The 15,860-nt window shown below is 35.9% G+C and overlaps 1 protein-coding gene across 4 annotated transcripts in view; it reads left to right on the plus strand.

Moving 5' to 3' along the window:
• Nucleotides 1–13,940, plus strand: part of LOC133522590 (serine/threonine-protein kinase CG17528) — a 36,935-nt gene extending 22,995 nt beyond the window's left edge. The window contains exons 13-15 of one of the 4 annotated variants that reach the window (XR_009800093.1): nt 463–705; nt 1,979–8,354; nt 11,405–13,940. Coding sequence is in view for 2 of the 4 variants with exons in the window: in XM_061857946.1 (XP_061713930.1) it covers nt 463–783 (321 nt within the window). In the remaining 2 variants the exon portion in view is untranslated. Of the gene's footprint in view, nt 1–462; nt 1,945–1,978 lie in introns of those variants that run through there. The other 3 variants (XR_009800092.1, XM_061857953.1, XM_061857946.1) reach the window with 3 other exon arrangements.
• The last annotated feature ends 1,920 nt before the right edge of the window (nt 13,941–15,860 follow it).

The raw sequence follows: 15,860 nt of genomic DNA on the forward strand, positions 1-15,860 counted from the left end.
GAGATAACCCTGGATTTCGGTCTAGCCGGTCTAGGTTATGGGGCCATTGCACGCCATCTGCGAGCCACCTACATACGTCGCACTTGAGGTCACCTTGAAAACTGGCTAATGTAAGTAAGGCAAAGTTAAATGTGTGGTTGTGTGGCTTACAGACCTATATTCGACAAATATAAATAAAATCGAGGGAAAACGCTTGTATTATAAATGCTAATACAAAATAACGCTAGTTTTCTACGTAAGACATATAATATTCTTTTCCTGATGAATGGAAAAGACATCATTGGATATATTTGTTTTACTAATTGTAATATAATAGTACTGAGATTTTCCGAAACATATGTTACCAGTTTGCCGAGTATTGCGAGTACTGGGACATTAAAAAAAATGTATATTCATTCGATGTTAGTTATATCGGATTTGTAAGTGGTACGGTTTTATTTAACAAGTAATTGTTTTGTTTAGATCGACGTCTGGGCGGCGGGTGTGATCCTATACATCCTGCTGAGCGGCTTCCCTCCGTTCTCGTCTCCCAACGGCGACCAGGAGCGGCTGTTCGACGCGATCCTGTCTGGGCGGCTGGAGTTCCCGGCGCTGCCGTGGGAGCACGTGTCGGCCGGCGCCATCGACCTCGTGGCCAACATGCTGCGCCCGCAGCCCGAGCTGCGCTTCGCGGCTGAGGACGTGCTCGACCACGCGTGGATGTCGGTCAGTAAAACATTAGATTTGAATATTGTGTACTCACAAATATGTCTCTACTTCATTCGCAGACAAAGAACCAACTAGCAACCAGCATCCATATTTTTGAAGTGAAAACTTATTTAGCAGCGCTGTGCACTTTTTGTGATGGGGAAAAAATGTTTAATTCGCGTCAGGGGTGACGTGACCGTCAGATTGAAAATTCGTAAGACGGACACGTGCAAATTGAATGTCATCGAAGCCTGCAGGGCTAATATGGTCGGCTCGTTATCATTTGTCACCATACCTGTCACGTTCTAACAATTATGTAAGTGCGAAAGTGACGGGCATAGTGACAAGCGATAAGAATGGAACCATGCCGCCACTGCTGGTTACTTTTGAAAAATCGTATCTCATTCAAGTGTGACATTTTATTTTCTTCATAATCAAAGTGCTGTCATAACGGTTAAAGAGGTTTAATCTTTGTTAATTGTGTTGTATTGTATTTTTGTGTTGTTGGGTGTCCATGACTGTAAATACTGAAATTTTTCCTTACCAAAAACTTAAATAACAGAAAAGAAGCGTGATTGTTTTACTAATATGGTGGTGAACGATTCATTAACATTTACTGATTGTGTAGGCTGTAGTCCTGCTCACGGCTCATGAATTACTCTGTATATATTATATACACACACTAAAATTTGCATTTCAAAATATCTTCCACACTCAAATTTATTTACGTAGGTATAATAGAGAATTATGTCTTTTTATAAAACTACTACTCAATTTCTCCAAAATTTCAAAAATGCACAACGTTAATATTCAATTTTTCACTTCTGCCGGCACTCCTGGAGTGCAGCCCAATTTTTTTTACTCTACACTGTGCGAAAAGAAACTGCCCGTGTCACAGTTGAGACAAAATGTTTTAGCAATGAATCGAATGGTACTAAATTTTTAAACTTTGATGACTTGTATTATTATTGTATATTATAATTTTGCATATAATCTTTAGTGTCCAATTTTCATATTAAGGATAAATTGCCTAATTTCTATGTTTTCACCTGTAATTTGTAATAAAATTCAACATTTGTCATCATCTCAATTAAATTTAGATCAAAAAGATGAATGCTTTGTTCCTATTATAATCACACATTTACTATTTCTTATGGAATTTTCTTGTTCAACTCGTTCAGGGTATTCATCCGGACTCCAGTCTTTGTCTTTTATATTAAATTACTTATTGGGGCAGAAAAATATTAGGAAACGCTATCTAGATGCTATATTAGATCGTATTATTTTACAGGAGGACTACGACGGGAACTGCGACTCGGGGCTGTGGCAGGACGGGGACTCGTCATAGCGCGCCGCCGGCGCCGCGCCGCGCTCGCGCGCCCCTCGCTCGCTCTAGTGCAGTCCCGGGCTTCGAGCCTCATGGCGATCATATCGTTAATATCAAACGGCAAAAATCATACCGCCTTGTACTATTCAACTTGACAATGCAACTGACAGACATTTACTAAGTAGAGCAGACACCACAACATATATTTTGTGGCATTGCTAAGCACATTTTTCTTATATATACGTAGCTCTCCGTTGCTCCCTTACACATTTATATTGCTGTCGCATACGACCATCTTTATGGACGGGTTGTACATTTACCAAGTAACAAAGACAGCAAGACGTCTCAGCAGTGTACAAAATTCTGCGACTTCCCTTTACTCACCAACACGTAGAACTAAACTTTTCGCATTGTAATGAGTTTAACGAGGGCGTTTTCATTTAATCATGTACCCTTAAGTCGTCACAATACATCAATGATATAAGACGGATGTTTAAGTATAAGTTACAATGAAAATGTCCACGAATGTAATCAGTTAACTTTGCCATTCATAGCACAAAACTGTGATAGTAAATGGTCAGTATGTGACGGCCAGGGCAGTCATGTCACGTGTCACATCCTAAATTATTGGTTGTACGTGACTTCAGTAAATACCTCGTGAATCCTTGCAATTAATAAACAATGTGATACGAGCTCCCTATAAACTTTTACCCCCTTACTTATAAACGTCTACTAAAGTTACGATGCCGCTAATAATCGTTTTTCTCTTTCCATCATACCAATACGTCGGAAAGGGACAAACGATTATTAGCGGCATCGTAACTTTAGTAAACGTTTATGAATAAGGGGGTTAAAGTTTTTCATATTTGTTTGCTGGTGTTGATATTAACTGGCGGACTATTTTTGACACAGCTTGGTGGTATTAAAAGAAATCGCATATTTGTGACAAATGTGAATCCTTATTATCCTAATTTACTGTTTACTTTGTAAACTTTGCCATGTTTGATATTTACCGTATATCGTCGAGGGCCCGTTTAGACTAGCCCCGCGTATATTATAAGCGCTGTATGCAAGGCAATATTAGGCATTTATGGAACTGACACGTTTCGGTAGGTACCTATAAAATTTTTAGATACATATTTACATTTATGAAAACATGAATTTTGCCAAAAGGTTCCAGAAAGGTTCCAATCTTCGCGGGATATTAACGCATATCGATGCTGAAAGCATTTGCAAGTTGGGTCTTGCTCTACTGATTACTCTGTAGATTTTACTGTTAATTTCTGCGAAGAAAAGTTCCGCTATTTTTTGTTAGAACTTATAGGAATACAAATGCATTTTTGTCGTTCCACTAATAAAACTAGCGGGGACAGACTTTAAGCAACAGCTGCCCGGGCTTCGCTTATACAGCCTTCATAACCGCCGCGGAGCCCTATAGGCTGTAAGATAATAATTCATAACACCAATACCAAAGTTACTTCTAATATAATATCAATATCAATTTTTAACGTTGAAAGTTGGTATGAAAATAAAGTTTTCTGGACGTTTTATACATGGGTAAATAAATTATAAAAGATATGTAACTGATATTGATGTGATATATGATCAGAAATTTATGAAGTCCTCAAATAATTTTGTAATTTTTTAATTTGATAAGGCATTGGGACAAACGGATTTATACAGTCGGCTCGTGATTGTACACCATACATCCTTAACGTTTGACGAGGGCTTAGTATTCAAGAGCCCCGTGTCCTTAATAAATTGACACGAACAATGTCGACGAACATATCAGGTCTCTACAAGATACATTATGTTTATTTATCGACTGTTGAAGTCTAAATATGTTTTCCCCACACCAACTGGTAAAGGCCCTCTTGATTGTTCAAAAACTAATGAGAAAGTTGCGTTATACCCACATGCGGGGGAAAGTAATCGGATGCAAATTTTGAGTTGTTTCCTTAGGTTAGCTGGTAGAATTGACTTAAATGATGATTCAAAATTCAAAAATTTATTCTGCAAGTAGGCCTCAAGGGCTCTTTTACAAGTCAATACAACATTTTATAGTAACATCATATAGTGACATGAAAAATACATAACAACATTTATTTTGGATTTTGGATGATAAATATTTAATTACGTTCATTTGGATTTCTTTTGGTTTGTTTTTTTCTGGTATTTCATAGTTATTATTTTCCTCGCGTTGGTGTGGTGAAAAATGTTGTGTTCCACTAGGAGGCAAAGTTTGTTTAACCCTCGTGCCTTGAAACCCTCGCAACGCTCAAGATTCCACTTCTCGAACCACTCGCTACGCTCGTGGTTCAATTTTGGAATCTTTCGCATGCTCGGGTATCAATATTAGCACGAGCGGTTAAACAACAACTTTGCCCCCTTGTAAAACAATAGTTATTTGTTTTTTTTTTCACCCCACCAACACAGGCAAACTACTAATTATGAAATACCAAAAAAATCAAATCCAAATGAACGTAATAAAAAAATAATTATACAAAATCATCATTTTAAAGTCAATTCTACTAGCTAAATTAGGAAACAACTCAAAATTTGCATCTGATTACTTTGCCCTACATGTGGATAAAATACAACTTTCTCATTCGTTTTTGAACAATCAAGAGGGCCTTTACCAGTTAGTGTGGTGAAAATAACTATTATATGCATATCATTTTTTTTTCAAACATGTGTACATCCTTGGACATACTCTTTAAAAAGATAATATGACCAGAAAGTATACCTGACCTTCTTAACTCGAAGAAAAAGTATCCGTAAAATTAAGATGCATATTGTAGTACAACACGCTATATTTGCGTCTTTCAGTATGGTGCTAAGTTTTGACATAATATTTGAATTATATCCCGTATCGCCTCTTGGTATCGAGATTTCACTACGAGAAATACAAAATTTCCATAAATTGTTATGATAGCGAAATGCAGAGCCTTATAGCTAAGGCCTACATTTCCGGAAATGTAGACATGCGTCCATACTTCTTCGAACCAGTTCCTAGCCATGTCATTCTATGACGGTGATAGTAATAACATGGCCAAGCACCTTGGGCAGAAACAAACCTGGCAAGTAATGAAACTTATGCATATAGATAGTCCAGGACCTAGCCTTAATGTGAGCACGCGTTTTAGTCGAATTATGTAATATTATTGGTGGATGTTAGCATATATCCGTCTATGTCAGAAAATTAGAGGGGCTTTGTTTGTGTATTAGCGCCTACTTTATTCGCCAGAGGTGCTTTAACATGTAAAAGTGGTTGAACCATATTTGGATAAGGCCTTGCTCAGTGGGTTTAAAGTACTTTGCTTTCGTAATCATTTCAAGATAACAATGCCAAAAAGCTTACGTCAATGTTGTCACTCCAATGTAATTAAATGTAATACGTAAAATGAAATGAACTATGAATTACTGTACTAGTTTATAGTGACGAAAAACGGCGTGACGAACAAAGGAAATACACATGTGGCGTTAAAACCCCTAATATAAAAATATACTGTATGCTAAAATTATATTTAAACAAATATAACCAAATGAAGGCTAGAAAGCACGTGGATGAGTGAATGGTAATTCATGAATAAAAGTCTGATAACATTTGGTAGCATTTAACGTATGACTGGGCTGGTTTATATTTATTAATGACATGCGCAATCTTTATTGTCGTTTTAGATAATTATTAATTAATGTATTTATCACACCGGATGCGTCCTGCAGTCTATGGTAACGGTGAAACGGAATGAACTGGTTTTCATTATTGGAATTTACAGACAGTTGAAACTGTACAGTACGTTAAATACAACATATAAAAATTTAAATAACAAGTATTACTTACAAAGAGTTAAAACTGTATGAACTTCATTCCACAAATATTACAGTGATCCGACAGCTTTTCAATCTTTTCCTTGTGTTTGTTAATTTATTTTTATATGAAATAAAAGAAATGGTATAGATTATTAAAAAAAAAAAATTCAATTAAAAACTGTCTTGTATTATTAGGAATGTGCTGAAGTTTAATAGGAAAATATTGGCCACTGTTGGATCGCTGTATTGTCTGTATTCGTTTTCTGGTGTTGTATGATTGATACCATTTCAGTTTAAACAAATGAAAAATATATACCTAGATTTATATAAAATTTAATATAAATAATATTTATGAAACAATGATTTATTTTATGAAATTAGTCTATTTGATTTATTTCTTTATAGTGTGCATAAAATATAATAATTAAGAGTGTAGCTTGCTGAATAAATAGTTTGCTTCGGAAGTAAGGTAGCTTATATTAGGTGATAGGGGATCACTGCAGTGGCAGTCCGGCGCAAACGACATGGAAGAGTCGAGAGCATCTCGCACAGAAGTGTGTGCCAAATTTAGTCCACTCATCATTCATTAGATCCAATCACTCACAAAGATGACACTCGAATAATCGAAATCTGGTGAAAGATTCATATAGTATAGTGTGACAAAGGCTTTTTAAAATGAGACTTGGAAGAAGTGTTAATTACCAGTGAAAGTATAAGTATTAAATATGATTTTGTATTAGGCAAATAAAAATCATTGTATTGACCTGCGTTGCGATATAATTATGGATTATGGTATTGAATGTTTTTTGTTTTTATTTTATTTCTAATATTAATGTTCAATTATCAATTAGTTACGATATGAATTTATTATACGAAATGTCCTGTTGACGTTGAATATTATGACATGACTTTTAAAGAATTTTTAGCACTACGCACTAAAACTTATTATATTATTTTAGAACCAGTTAAACTAGCAATGCGTGCGTAGAGAGAAAACTTAAATTCTTTATAACAGTCTTCAAAATAAAAAGCCATTCCCAAACGTTTTAGACTTAACATTATTTTGCATTAGTAAGAACTATCCCACACGGCGACTTTTTGCAGCGATACAGATTATTATGAGATCTATAAGAATGTCATCAACTAACACAGTGCAAAAGTTGATTGACGCCCAAGTAAAGAAAAGCAGGAAAGGTGTGAAATTGCAACTAGGTACGCTACTGCACTGCTGTACGCTACAAAAAAATCGTGCAATGCTCTAAAGGATAATAGTTGAGGCAAACAAATACGACTACAATTTGGGATCATGCTTGGTTGCCTTGCTTTTCTCCGTTATTTCTTATGTACCACTTATGTTAAAAAATATAGGTAGTACCTACCAATGCAACTTAGTTTTTGTTAAAGATATGTTATGCATGCGCTAAAATACCAAGTTGAAACTGTTAAGATACACTGCTACTACATACTTATGCAAAAAATTAAATCATATTTCTAATTTTTTTTTTCTTGTCCTTTTCAACCCTATAAGTCGAGGCCGACTGCAGTTGTTGCGAGAATAGATATATCTGTGTTGAACTCTAACACGAATTACTAAGAATATACTTCGTTAGCTTCTTCTGGTATCTCAGTGGTTTTAAAGAAAACTCTCGGCTTTTAAACATCTTCAGTTTAAATTATTGGCCAAGTCTGCGTATCGGGTCACACATATGTAAGCATCACAATAGTTAATATCCTGTATGTGGCCTTATACTGATAATAACGTGTAGTATGCACCGGGCTTTATACTTTTTGGTTGTTGTGTTTATGGTCATTTTAGTTTTATATAGAGAACTGTCAGATTTTGGCGGAATGCCGTCGACCGATATTATGTACGATTTGATCTTAGTTAATACGGTGTATCGATGTAATAAAAGAAATATTAACTGGATGCAGTGGTTTGTATGATAAACCCCATTTACTGAGCTTTAAATCAATGGACTTCTACATCTCAGAAAGCGGGATTATGAATTCAAATGCCCACATAGATATTGGATGCACTTAATTTATTTTCACTTGTATAGAGGTGCATAAAAATGTAAGTTGCTTGGTCTTTTAAATGTTTGTTTCATAGTCGAAACAGTTGAGTTGATAGTATATAAATGATACAAGATTTCATTAGCTTGTTTGTTTTGCTCGCTAAAGAGAACGATTGACAGTTCGTTTCGTTTGCATAAATCAAAAGTTTTGTTTTAAATTTTCAATGTACTGTACATAGTTACATACATTTGCTATGGTATTGACCTATTTATTAACCCGTGTTCTTGTCATTGTTTGTTTTCGGTTTTGTGAGATGAGACGGAATACAATGAGAGTAGATCTCGAAAATGCAAGCGCAAGCAATCAACCATCAACTTTCTGGTGAGACAAGAGCCATACTTAAGAGCCTGTGACATGGTTATGAAGGAAGGCAACGCGGTAAGGATGGCATTGTGCAGTGCAAGTGCTCAGTGAATCTAGTTATTAACACTGAGTTGTATAATGACATTCTGTAAGTTGAATGTTGACTATTACTATTTTTGGATGGACTAATGGCAATGAAAGGTTTTTTTAATCATGCATGAGTATATAATACTTATATATGTTAAGAGATAACAAAAAAAAGGTATTGGATTGGTATCCTAGAGGTTTTTGCTATGATGGAATGATGGTATAACTAAGATGAGAGGAAGAACTTAATCTGTCAGCGGGCTAGAATTGTAGGACAGTGGCCCATGATAGTTTTAAAGAAAAAGAGCTAAAGGAGGCCTTTAGCAAGCAGCACACTCATTAAAATATACTTCTATCTACTTTGGTCTCAATAGAATCTTAATAAAAATCATTTAAATCATTTTGGATAAAATACACAAATGAATTCGTTTATGATTTGATAACAAACAAATTATTTATTTATAAAAGTTATTTAGGTTTTAGGTACTCATATGGGAAAATTCAAAAGAAAAAAGTTAATTGAAGATATTGAATGATATAGGTATAAGCATTGACTTGCCTAGTATTGCTAAGTATATTGAAAATTATTTATCTGGAAATTTAAAGAGAGGCAAATAGAAACAAAACTGAATGAATGGAATCACACACACTATATGATTTTTAAATATGAAATGATACTGATAGTTTCATGTCTTTTTCATAATATTGTTTTAAATGTAGCATTACAATAATCTAATTTTGTATATGAGAAATATTTACATAGGTACTTATACAATTTAAAGATGAAAATAAATGTGCTGAATTTTTGGAAATTTTAGATATCATTTGATGTATGGAAATTTTGCATATTGGACTATAGGGATATTATTCCAGACTTGACATCTTCACTGCGGTAGGTGGTTGAAAGACCTCATACAAAGTATGGTTAATTACGAGTTACACTTAATGCTGCAGCGAAGGTATTAACCCTCACACCTCACATACAAACCAAGGAAGTTAAATTAATATCATTAATGATATTAAGTACCATTTTATATTGTAAAACAGACTTGCACCAATTTACTGCTGTCATGTTCCTCTACGGTGCCAAAATATAAATTACAATTTCAAAGCATCATTATTATCATTCAGGGAATATGATGTTGATGTCTCGGGCCCGTTTTGGTTTTTGACATTTCACATCATGCAAGTCTTTTTATTTAGAATTCTTGTAGCTCTATTAATACTATATATAATACTTAATACCTTTACATAGTTGAGAAGCAGTATTTATCTATGTTTGTGTGTTTTTTATGCATTTTAGTAAGTGCAAATAGCATAGTGCAAATTCTGCCTATAAAAGCATTAGTTAAACAGGATTGAGTGAACAGATTACTTTTCTGTGCTGTCAACACACATGGTCATATTGTTGAAAATATTAGTGTTGTCAAAGATTTCAAAAGTAAAGATATGCCCATTCATATAACCGAACATTCTCATTTGGTGTGCCTAGTTCGATTGCTACAATGCACATTGATGGTTGATGAGTTTGCATCAGTCGCATAGTTACTTTGGAGTGCACGCTTGGCTCGCATTCACTGACACCGCTGTGCTGGCACCATACTGGGTGCCCGTAAGTCCCATCTTTATGAAGAAATTTATAAGTCAATGAATGTTGTATTATTTTTCTTAAATTTACTAGGTATGAAAATTTAAATAATGCAGCTGTACAATCCAATAACAAATCACGAATGAAATCATGAATTGTTGCTATGAAATACAATTTATTAGTGACTTATAGTTTCATTTGCTTTAAGGGTGAATCTGAAATAATTATTGTATGACAGGTTCAGGTTAATAAACTTAACAGTTAGTGCTATTCAATCATTAAATTTCAGGTTACTAAAAAGTAGGTAAAGGTGTAAGTAATGGACACGACCAGAAAGTGTCTTACAAAGGTAAAAGCAGTTTACTTAGTTATATAAAAATATTGTAAAGTTTAAGAAAATCAATTTATATAAAATTAATATGCTAACAAAATCAGTGTTCCTTTGAAAAGACAAGACTTACAGGATTGTCATTGAAAATTGACTTAAAATGTAAAATTGATGAATATAACAGGTAACACTAATTATTTACTAAGACATTTTAGTATGGTTTTGTGAAGAACTGTGTGATTGACCTAAACAAAGGATATACACACCAGAGTGAGTTATATGAATGAAGTTAAAAGTAGATAACATTTTAATTTAATGAAGCCTTATAAAGTAATTCATAAATTTTTGTATCATAAAAATTTAGCTTGATAAAGACACACATGATTTTGTGACAGAAGGTACAGTGATGACAAGAAATAAGTGGGTGATATTAAAAATATTTAGGCAAAACAACCGTGTTTAATAAACACAAAATTAGTGATTGCATTTTCGCCATGAAGTGTGTTGTCATCACTAGTATAGGCAATAACCGGATGTAACAACGAACAAAAAAAAACACGTTTTAAATGTAATTATTTTCGGTGTTGATGAATTGATTGAATATTTATGTCATTTTATTTAATTAATGTTGTGACATCTGATTACGATTTCAGCACCTATGAGTAAATCAGGTACCTAAGGAAAATCTTAGGCAACAGAGTTCCGATAACGATGATGATGTATATGACTGAACATGTCGTCTACAGTGACGGTGTCAGCGACGGTGTTTGCCTCGATGTCTATAACGGTCAATAACTGACCAAATCAATGATGATAACGGAGCTGGGTGATTTCGATGACAATGTCGGCGATAATGCTTGACTGAACGATGATGATCGATTTTGATGACGATATAGAATATAGATGATGATTAGGTATATTATAGTAACGATTGATGATGTTGAAGATGATAATGACTGAATGATGATGATCGACTTTGATGACGATATAGAATATAGATGATGATTAGGTATATTATAGTAACGACTGATGATGTTGATAATGATCGACTGTGTCGATAATTATGGCTTATAAAATGTTCATTGTTAATGATGACTGTGACTAAAACGATCTTTGCTACTGCCAATAATTATAACATTTTTATTTGTTTTATGTTTCAACGCTGCACGCTGGTAACCTGGCTGGACGAATGAAGTTGATGATAAGCGAGGGTCTCGCAGCAAGAGCTGACTAAAGCAAAGAAGGTTAAGCTATTACATGGTGCTGTCAGCAGTGGGGCAGGGTCCAAGCTGCCGATGGCCAGGGCCGCTGAGTGAGAAACCGGCGTACTATACACGCCGTGTCCAGGATATAGCAATCTGCATCTGACCAGCGAGAGTCTCTGAGTGTTGGGTTGGTTGGGTTGGTCAGTTTGGCAGACTGTCTAGTACAGGCCGTAATGGCAGACTGTCTAGAGCAGGCCATGACTGTTTATTATGTTAGTTTATACTTTGGCTGACTATCTAGAGCAGGCCCTGATGGCAGACTGTCTAGAGGCCATAAGTAGGTATATATGCTGTTAAGGTACTTGTAATATGAGATACTTGTAATTTGTTTGAATTGATATTTGCGGTTAGTTGTATTTTATAATTGTTGATGTGTTTTTTTTAAATTGTATGCAAATTCCATGTTGACGTGTAAAAGTGCCCTTGTGGCCTATTTGCTGAATAAATGTTGAAATTGAAGAAGTTGGCCTTGTTGCCTGATTCATTATATTCGTTTATACTTTGACAAACTGCCCAGGGTAGGCCTTGAAGGCAGACTGTCTAGAACAGGCTATGATAGCAGCCTGACTTCTAGAGCAGGCCGTGATGGCAGACTGTCTAGACTAATCTAGTCTGAAGCAGGCCATAACAAATTAAATCAGTACAATGATTAGGTGTGAGGTTTGGCAGACTGTCTAGAACAGGCTATGATAGCAGCCTGTCTTCTAGAGCAGGCCGTGATGGCAGACTGTCTAGACGAATCTAGTCTAGAGCAGGCCATAACAAATTAAATCATTACAATGATTAGGTGTGAGGTTTGGCAGACTGTCTAGAACAGGCTATGATAGCAGCCTGTCTTCTAGAGCAGGCCGTTGTGGCAGACTGTCTAGACTAATCTAGTCTAGAGCAGGCCCTAACAAATTAAATCATTAAAATGATTAGGTGTGAGTTTTGGCAGACTGTCTAGAACAGGCTTTGATAGCAGCTTGTCTTTTAGAGCAGGCCGTGATGGCAGACTGTCTAGACCAGTCAAGTCTAGAGCAGGCTATAACAATTTATACTTTGGAATGATGTCTAGAACAGGCCTTGAAGGCAGACTGTGATTGTTTATGATGTGTTATATTTTGTTAAAATTCCTAGAGCAGGCCTTGAGGGCAGACTGTGATTTTTGATGTTGATTTATACTTTGCCAAACTGTTTAGAGCAGGCCTTGAGGGCAGACTGTGATTGTTTGTGGTTATGTATTATATTTTGCCAAACTGTTTAGAGCAGGCCTTAAGGGCAGACTGTGATTGCTTCTGATCATGTTATATACTTTTTCAAACTGTTTAGAGCAGGCCTTGAGGCAGACTGTGATTGTTTATGATCATGTATTTATACTTTGCCAGACTGTTTAGAGCAGGCCTTGAGTGCAGACTGTGATTGTTTATGATCATGTATTATACTTTGTCCAACTGTTTAGAGCAGGTCTTGAGTGCAGACTGTGATTGTTTATGATCATGTATTATACTTTGCCCAACTGTTTAGAGCAGGCCTTGAGTGCAGACTGTGATTGTTTACGATCATGTATTATACTTTGCTAAATTGTTTAGATCAGGCCTTGAGTGCAGACTGTGATTGTTTATGATCATGTATTATACTTTGCCAAATTGTTTAGATCAGGCCTTGAGTGCAGACTGTGATTGTTTATGATCATGTATTATACTTTGCCAAATTGTTTAGATCAGGCCTTGAGTGCAGACTGTGATTGTTTATGATCATGTATTATACTTTGCCAAATTGTTTAGATCAGGCCTTGAGTGCAGACTGTGATTGTTTATGATCATGTATTATACTTTGCCAAATTGTTTAGATCAGGCCTTGAGGGCAGACTGTGATCGTTGAGGTTGGTTTATACTTTGGCAGACTGCCTAGACCAGACCATGATTGTAAGTTAGTTCATATATTGAAAGACTATCTAAAGAAGGCTGTTAATGCTACCAGGTGTTGGTTGTATTCAATGACTGTTTACATGATCTCAGATTCAAGCATGTTAAGCGTTAAGATTTATTTCTCAATAAGGCTAAAGGTTATTATTGGCTATGATTGATTCATGTGAGCCCATACTGTGCATAAGAAGTGTACTGTGTAGAACTTTACAAATACTGTTGTTGTGAATGTTTATCTTTGATATCGATAAAAGTGTTACGATATATTGCTGTTGTTATTAATGTTTATAATTACTTTTAGTGAGAGGGCTCACTTTTAAAAAAAAGGATGGCCGAAGCTGTAAGCATCACAATAGTTAATATCCTGTATGTGGCCTTATACTGATAATAACGTGTAGTATGCACCGGGCTTTATACTTTTTGGTTGTTGTGTTTATGGTCATTTTAGTTTTATATAGAGAACTGTCAGATTTTGGCGGAATGCCGTCGACCGATATTATGTACGATTTGATCTTAGTTAATACGGTGTATCGATGTAATAAAAGAAATATTAACTGGATGCAGTGGTTTGTATGATAAACCCCATTTACTGAGCTTTAAATCAATGGACTTCTACACATAGGTAATGTAGGGATCCGTGCCTTCATCAAGCCTTCATACAGTCAGCGTCAAATACTTCGTAGCAGTCAAAGTGGCCAAATAGTTCGGTACACCATACTAAATATATGGTGTACCGAACTATTTGGCTACTTTGACTGCTACGAAGTATTTGACGCTGACTGTACAATACAAATGAAAGTGGGCGTATTTTCGCGTTTAAAACTTAGAAAATAAGTTTTTTGAAAAACAAAAACTTTAATGGCTCAACTACTCATATTCAAAGCAATTTTTGTCGAAAGTATTTATGTTTTATTTTCTGATTTTTCAAATTCATTGCACGCTCTGTTCAATAGTCAGAAAAGGACAATATTTTGGAATCTGTCAGGGAGCGTGCATTATCTGTAGGGAACACGGACTTATAAGATTAACCGGATAGGGTACATTGGCCAAAAAGTATGTCCACATGAGAAGTCAAGGTGGGCCGTTGCATCTCTTTTTCTAATTAGGGTGACCATGAGTTATATGTATCTGGGATATTAACATAACGTGGAATATATAGTTCGGCCAAGATCTTTTCTCGTACGTGCATAATCAAAGAGAATCTTACTGTCTCTTTGCTGTGCTAGTATTATGGTCCCTGAAAAGGGATGGATAATATAGTTTATTCTCTTCTGTAAAACGCTTCACAAAATCTTACTTAATTTAGTCGTCTTAAAAGCTGTTACAATGGGCGTATCGGACCGCCACCATGATCGATCGTGAGGAAGGTGGTACGCCGTAACTTCTGTCAAGAATACAGGTATGAGTAAGAAGGAGAGAGAGCCAGATATGCTGACAGGACCAGGGTCGCGGTCCGCTCCGCCCGTTTATTATAGTTTTTAACCAAGGCGCTTGTCAATGGAGCGTAATAGATATTAGAGAGAAACATATTATCTTTTTCGCACGATAGTATTATGGAGCTTGTTAGAGTCGAGCCTACCGCAAACGCCGAAGTTCGCAAATTGCGAGCATCTTTCTCTGTCACTCTTACTCCTTTATATCTCCATGTATGAATTATTAACTCATATAAACGGGACTTAATCGCGTATTAAGTTTTATGTTTACGTCCGACGTTCCGAGGACGGCGTTGTCCCCGTGGTCTCTAAGAAGACTGGCTAAAGTTGACATCAACATCTATCCGAAAAAAAAAAAATCTAGCCGCGCGAGTTTTTCGAACTACTCGCACTTGGTCTTGTTTATTGACTTGAGCATTTTGCGCACTAGGGATGTTACTCTGTCGACACACAATACTAACGATATCCGATTTTTAGCAATATAGGGAGAGTGCATGAACTGTAGGAGGCAGCACAGGAGCCGTCAGATTTTTGGCGCGAGGCGTAAATGTGATGTATTTTGTTCCAATGTAGCCCACAAGATGGTAGAACTTACTATGCACAAGAAAACACATGACGTGTAAATGTGCTTGTTTATGGTTCCGATTCAGGCCACAAGATGGCAGAGCCTCCAACGCGCACGGTCCCTATTATACGTATCAATGCTGAGCGGCGCCATTAACGTATTTTGAAAATAGACGAAAATATGTCATCAAGTTGGGGATATCAATTAATATTCAAAGTTACTACAATTTCTACTATATTAAATTTAATGTTTTTTTTTGTTGCTTACATGCTTGTTTTGCTATCTCAAGTTGACCGTCTTCTTTTTTCTCTAGTATGATACGAACACCTTTCTGACTTGGTGATAAGGTTCAATTTTGTATGGCAAAAAAGTCATTTCGCTCTCCACTTTAATATATACTTTCATGGTCACGGCTCGCCACTCCCCCGCGAATGTAAAACGCTATAACAGACGAGCGTGGCGGACCGTGACCTTGGTCCGA

Source organism: Cydia pomonella, chromosome 1 (assembly GCF_033807575.1).
Source record: "Cydia pomonella isolate Wapato2018A chromosome 1, ilCydPomo1, whole genome shotgun sequence".
In the NCBI taxonomy this organism is placed as follows: domain Eukaryota; kingdom Metazoa; phylum Arthropoda; class Insecta; order Lepidoptera; family Tortricidae; genus Cydia; species Cydia pomonella.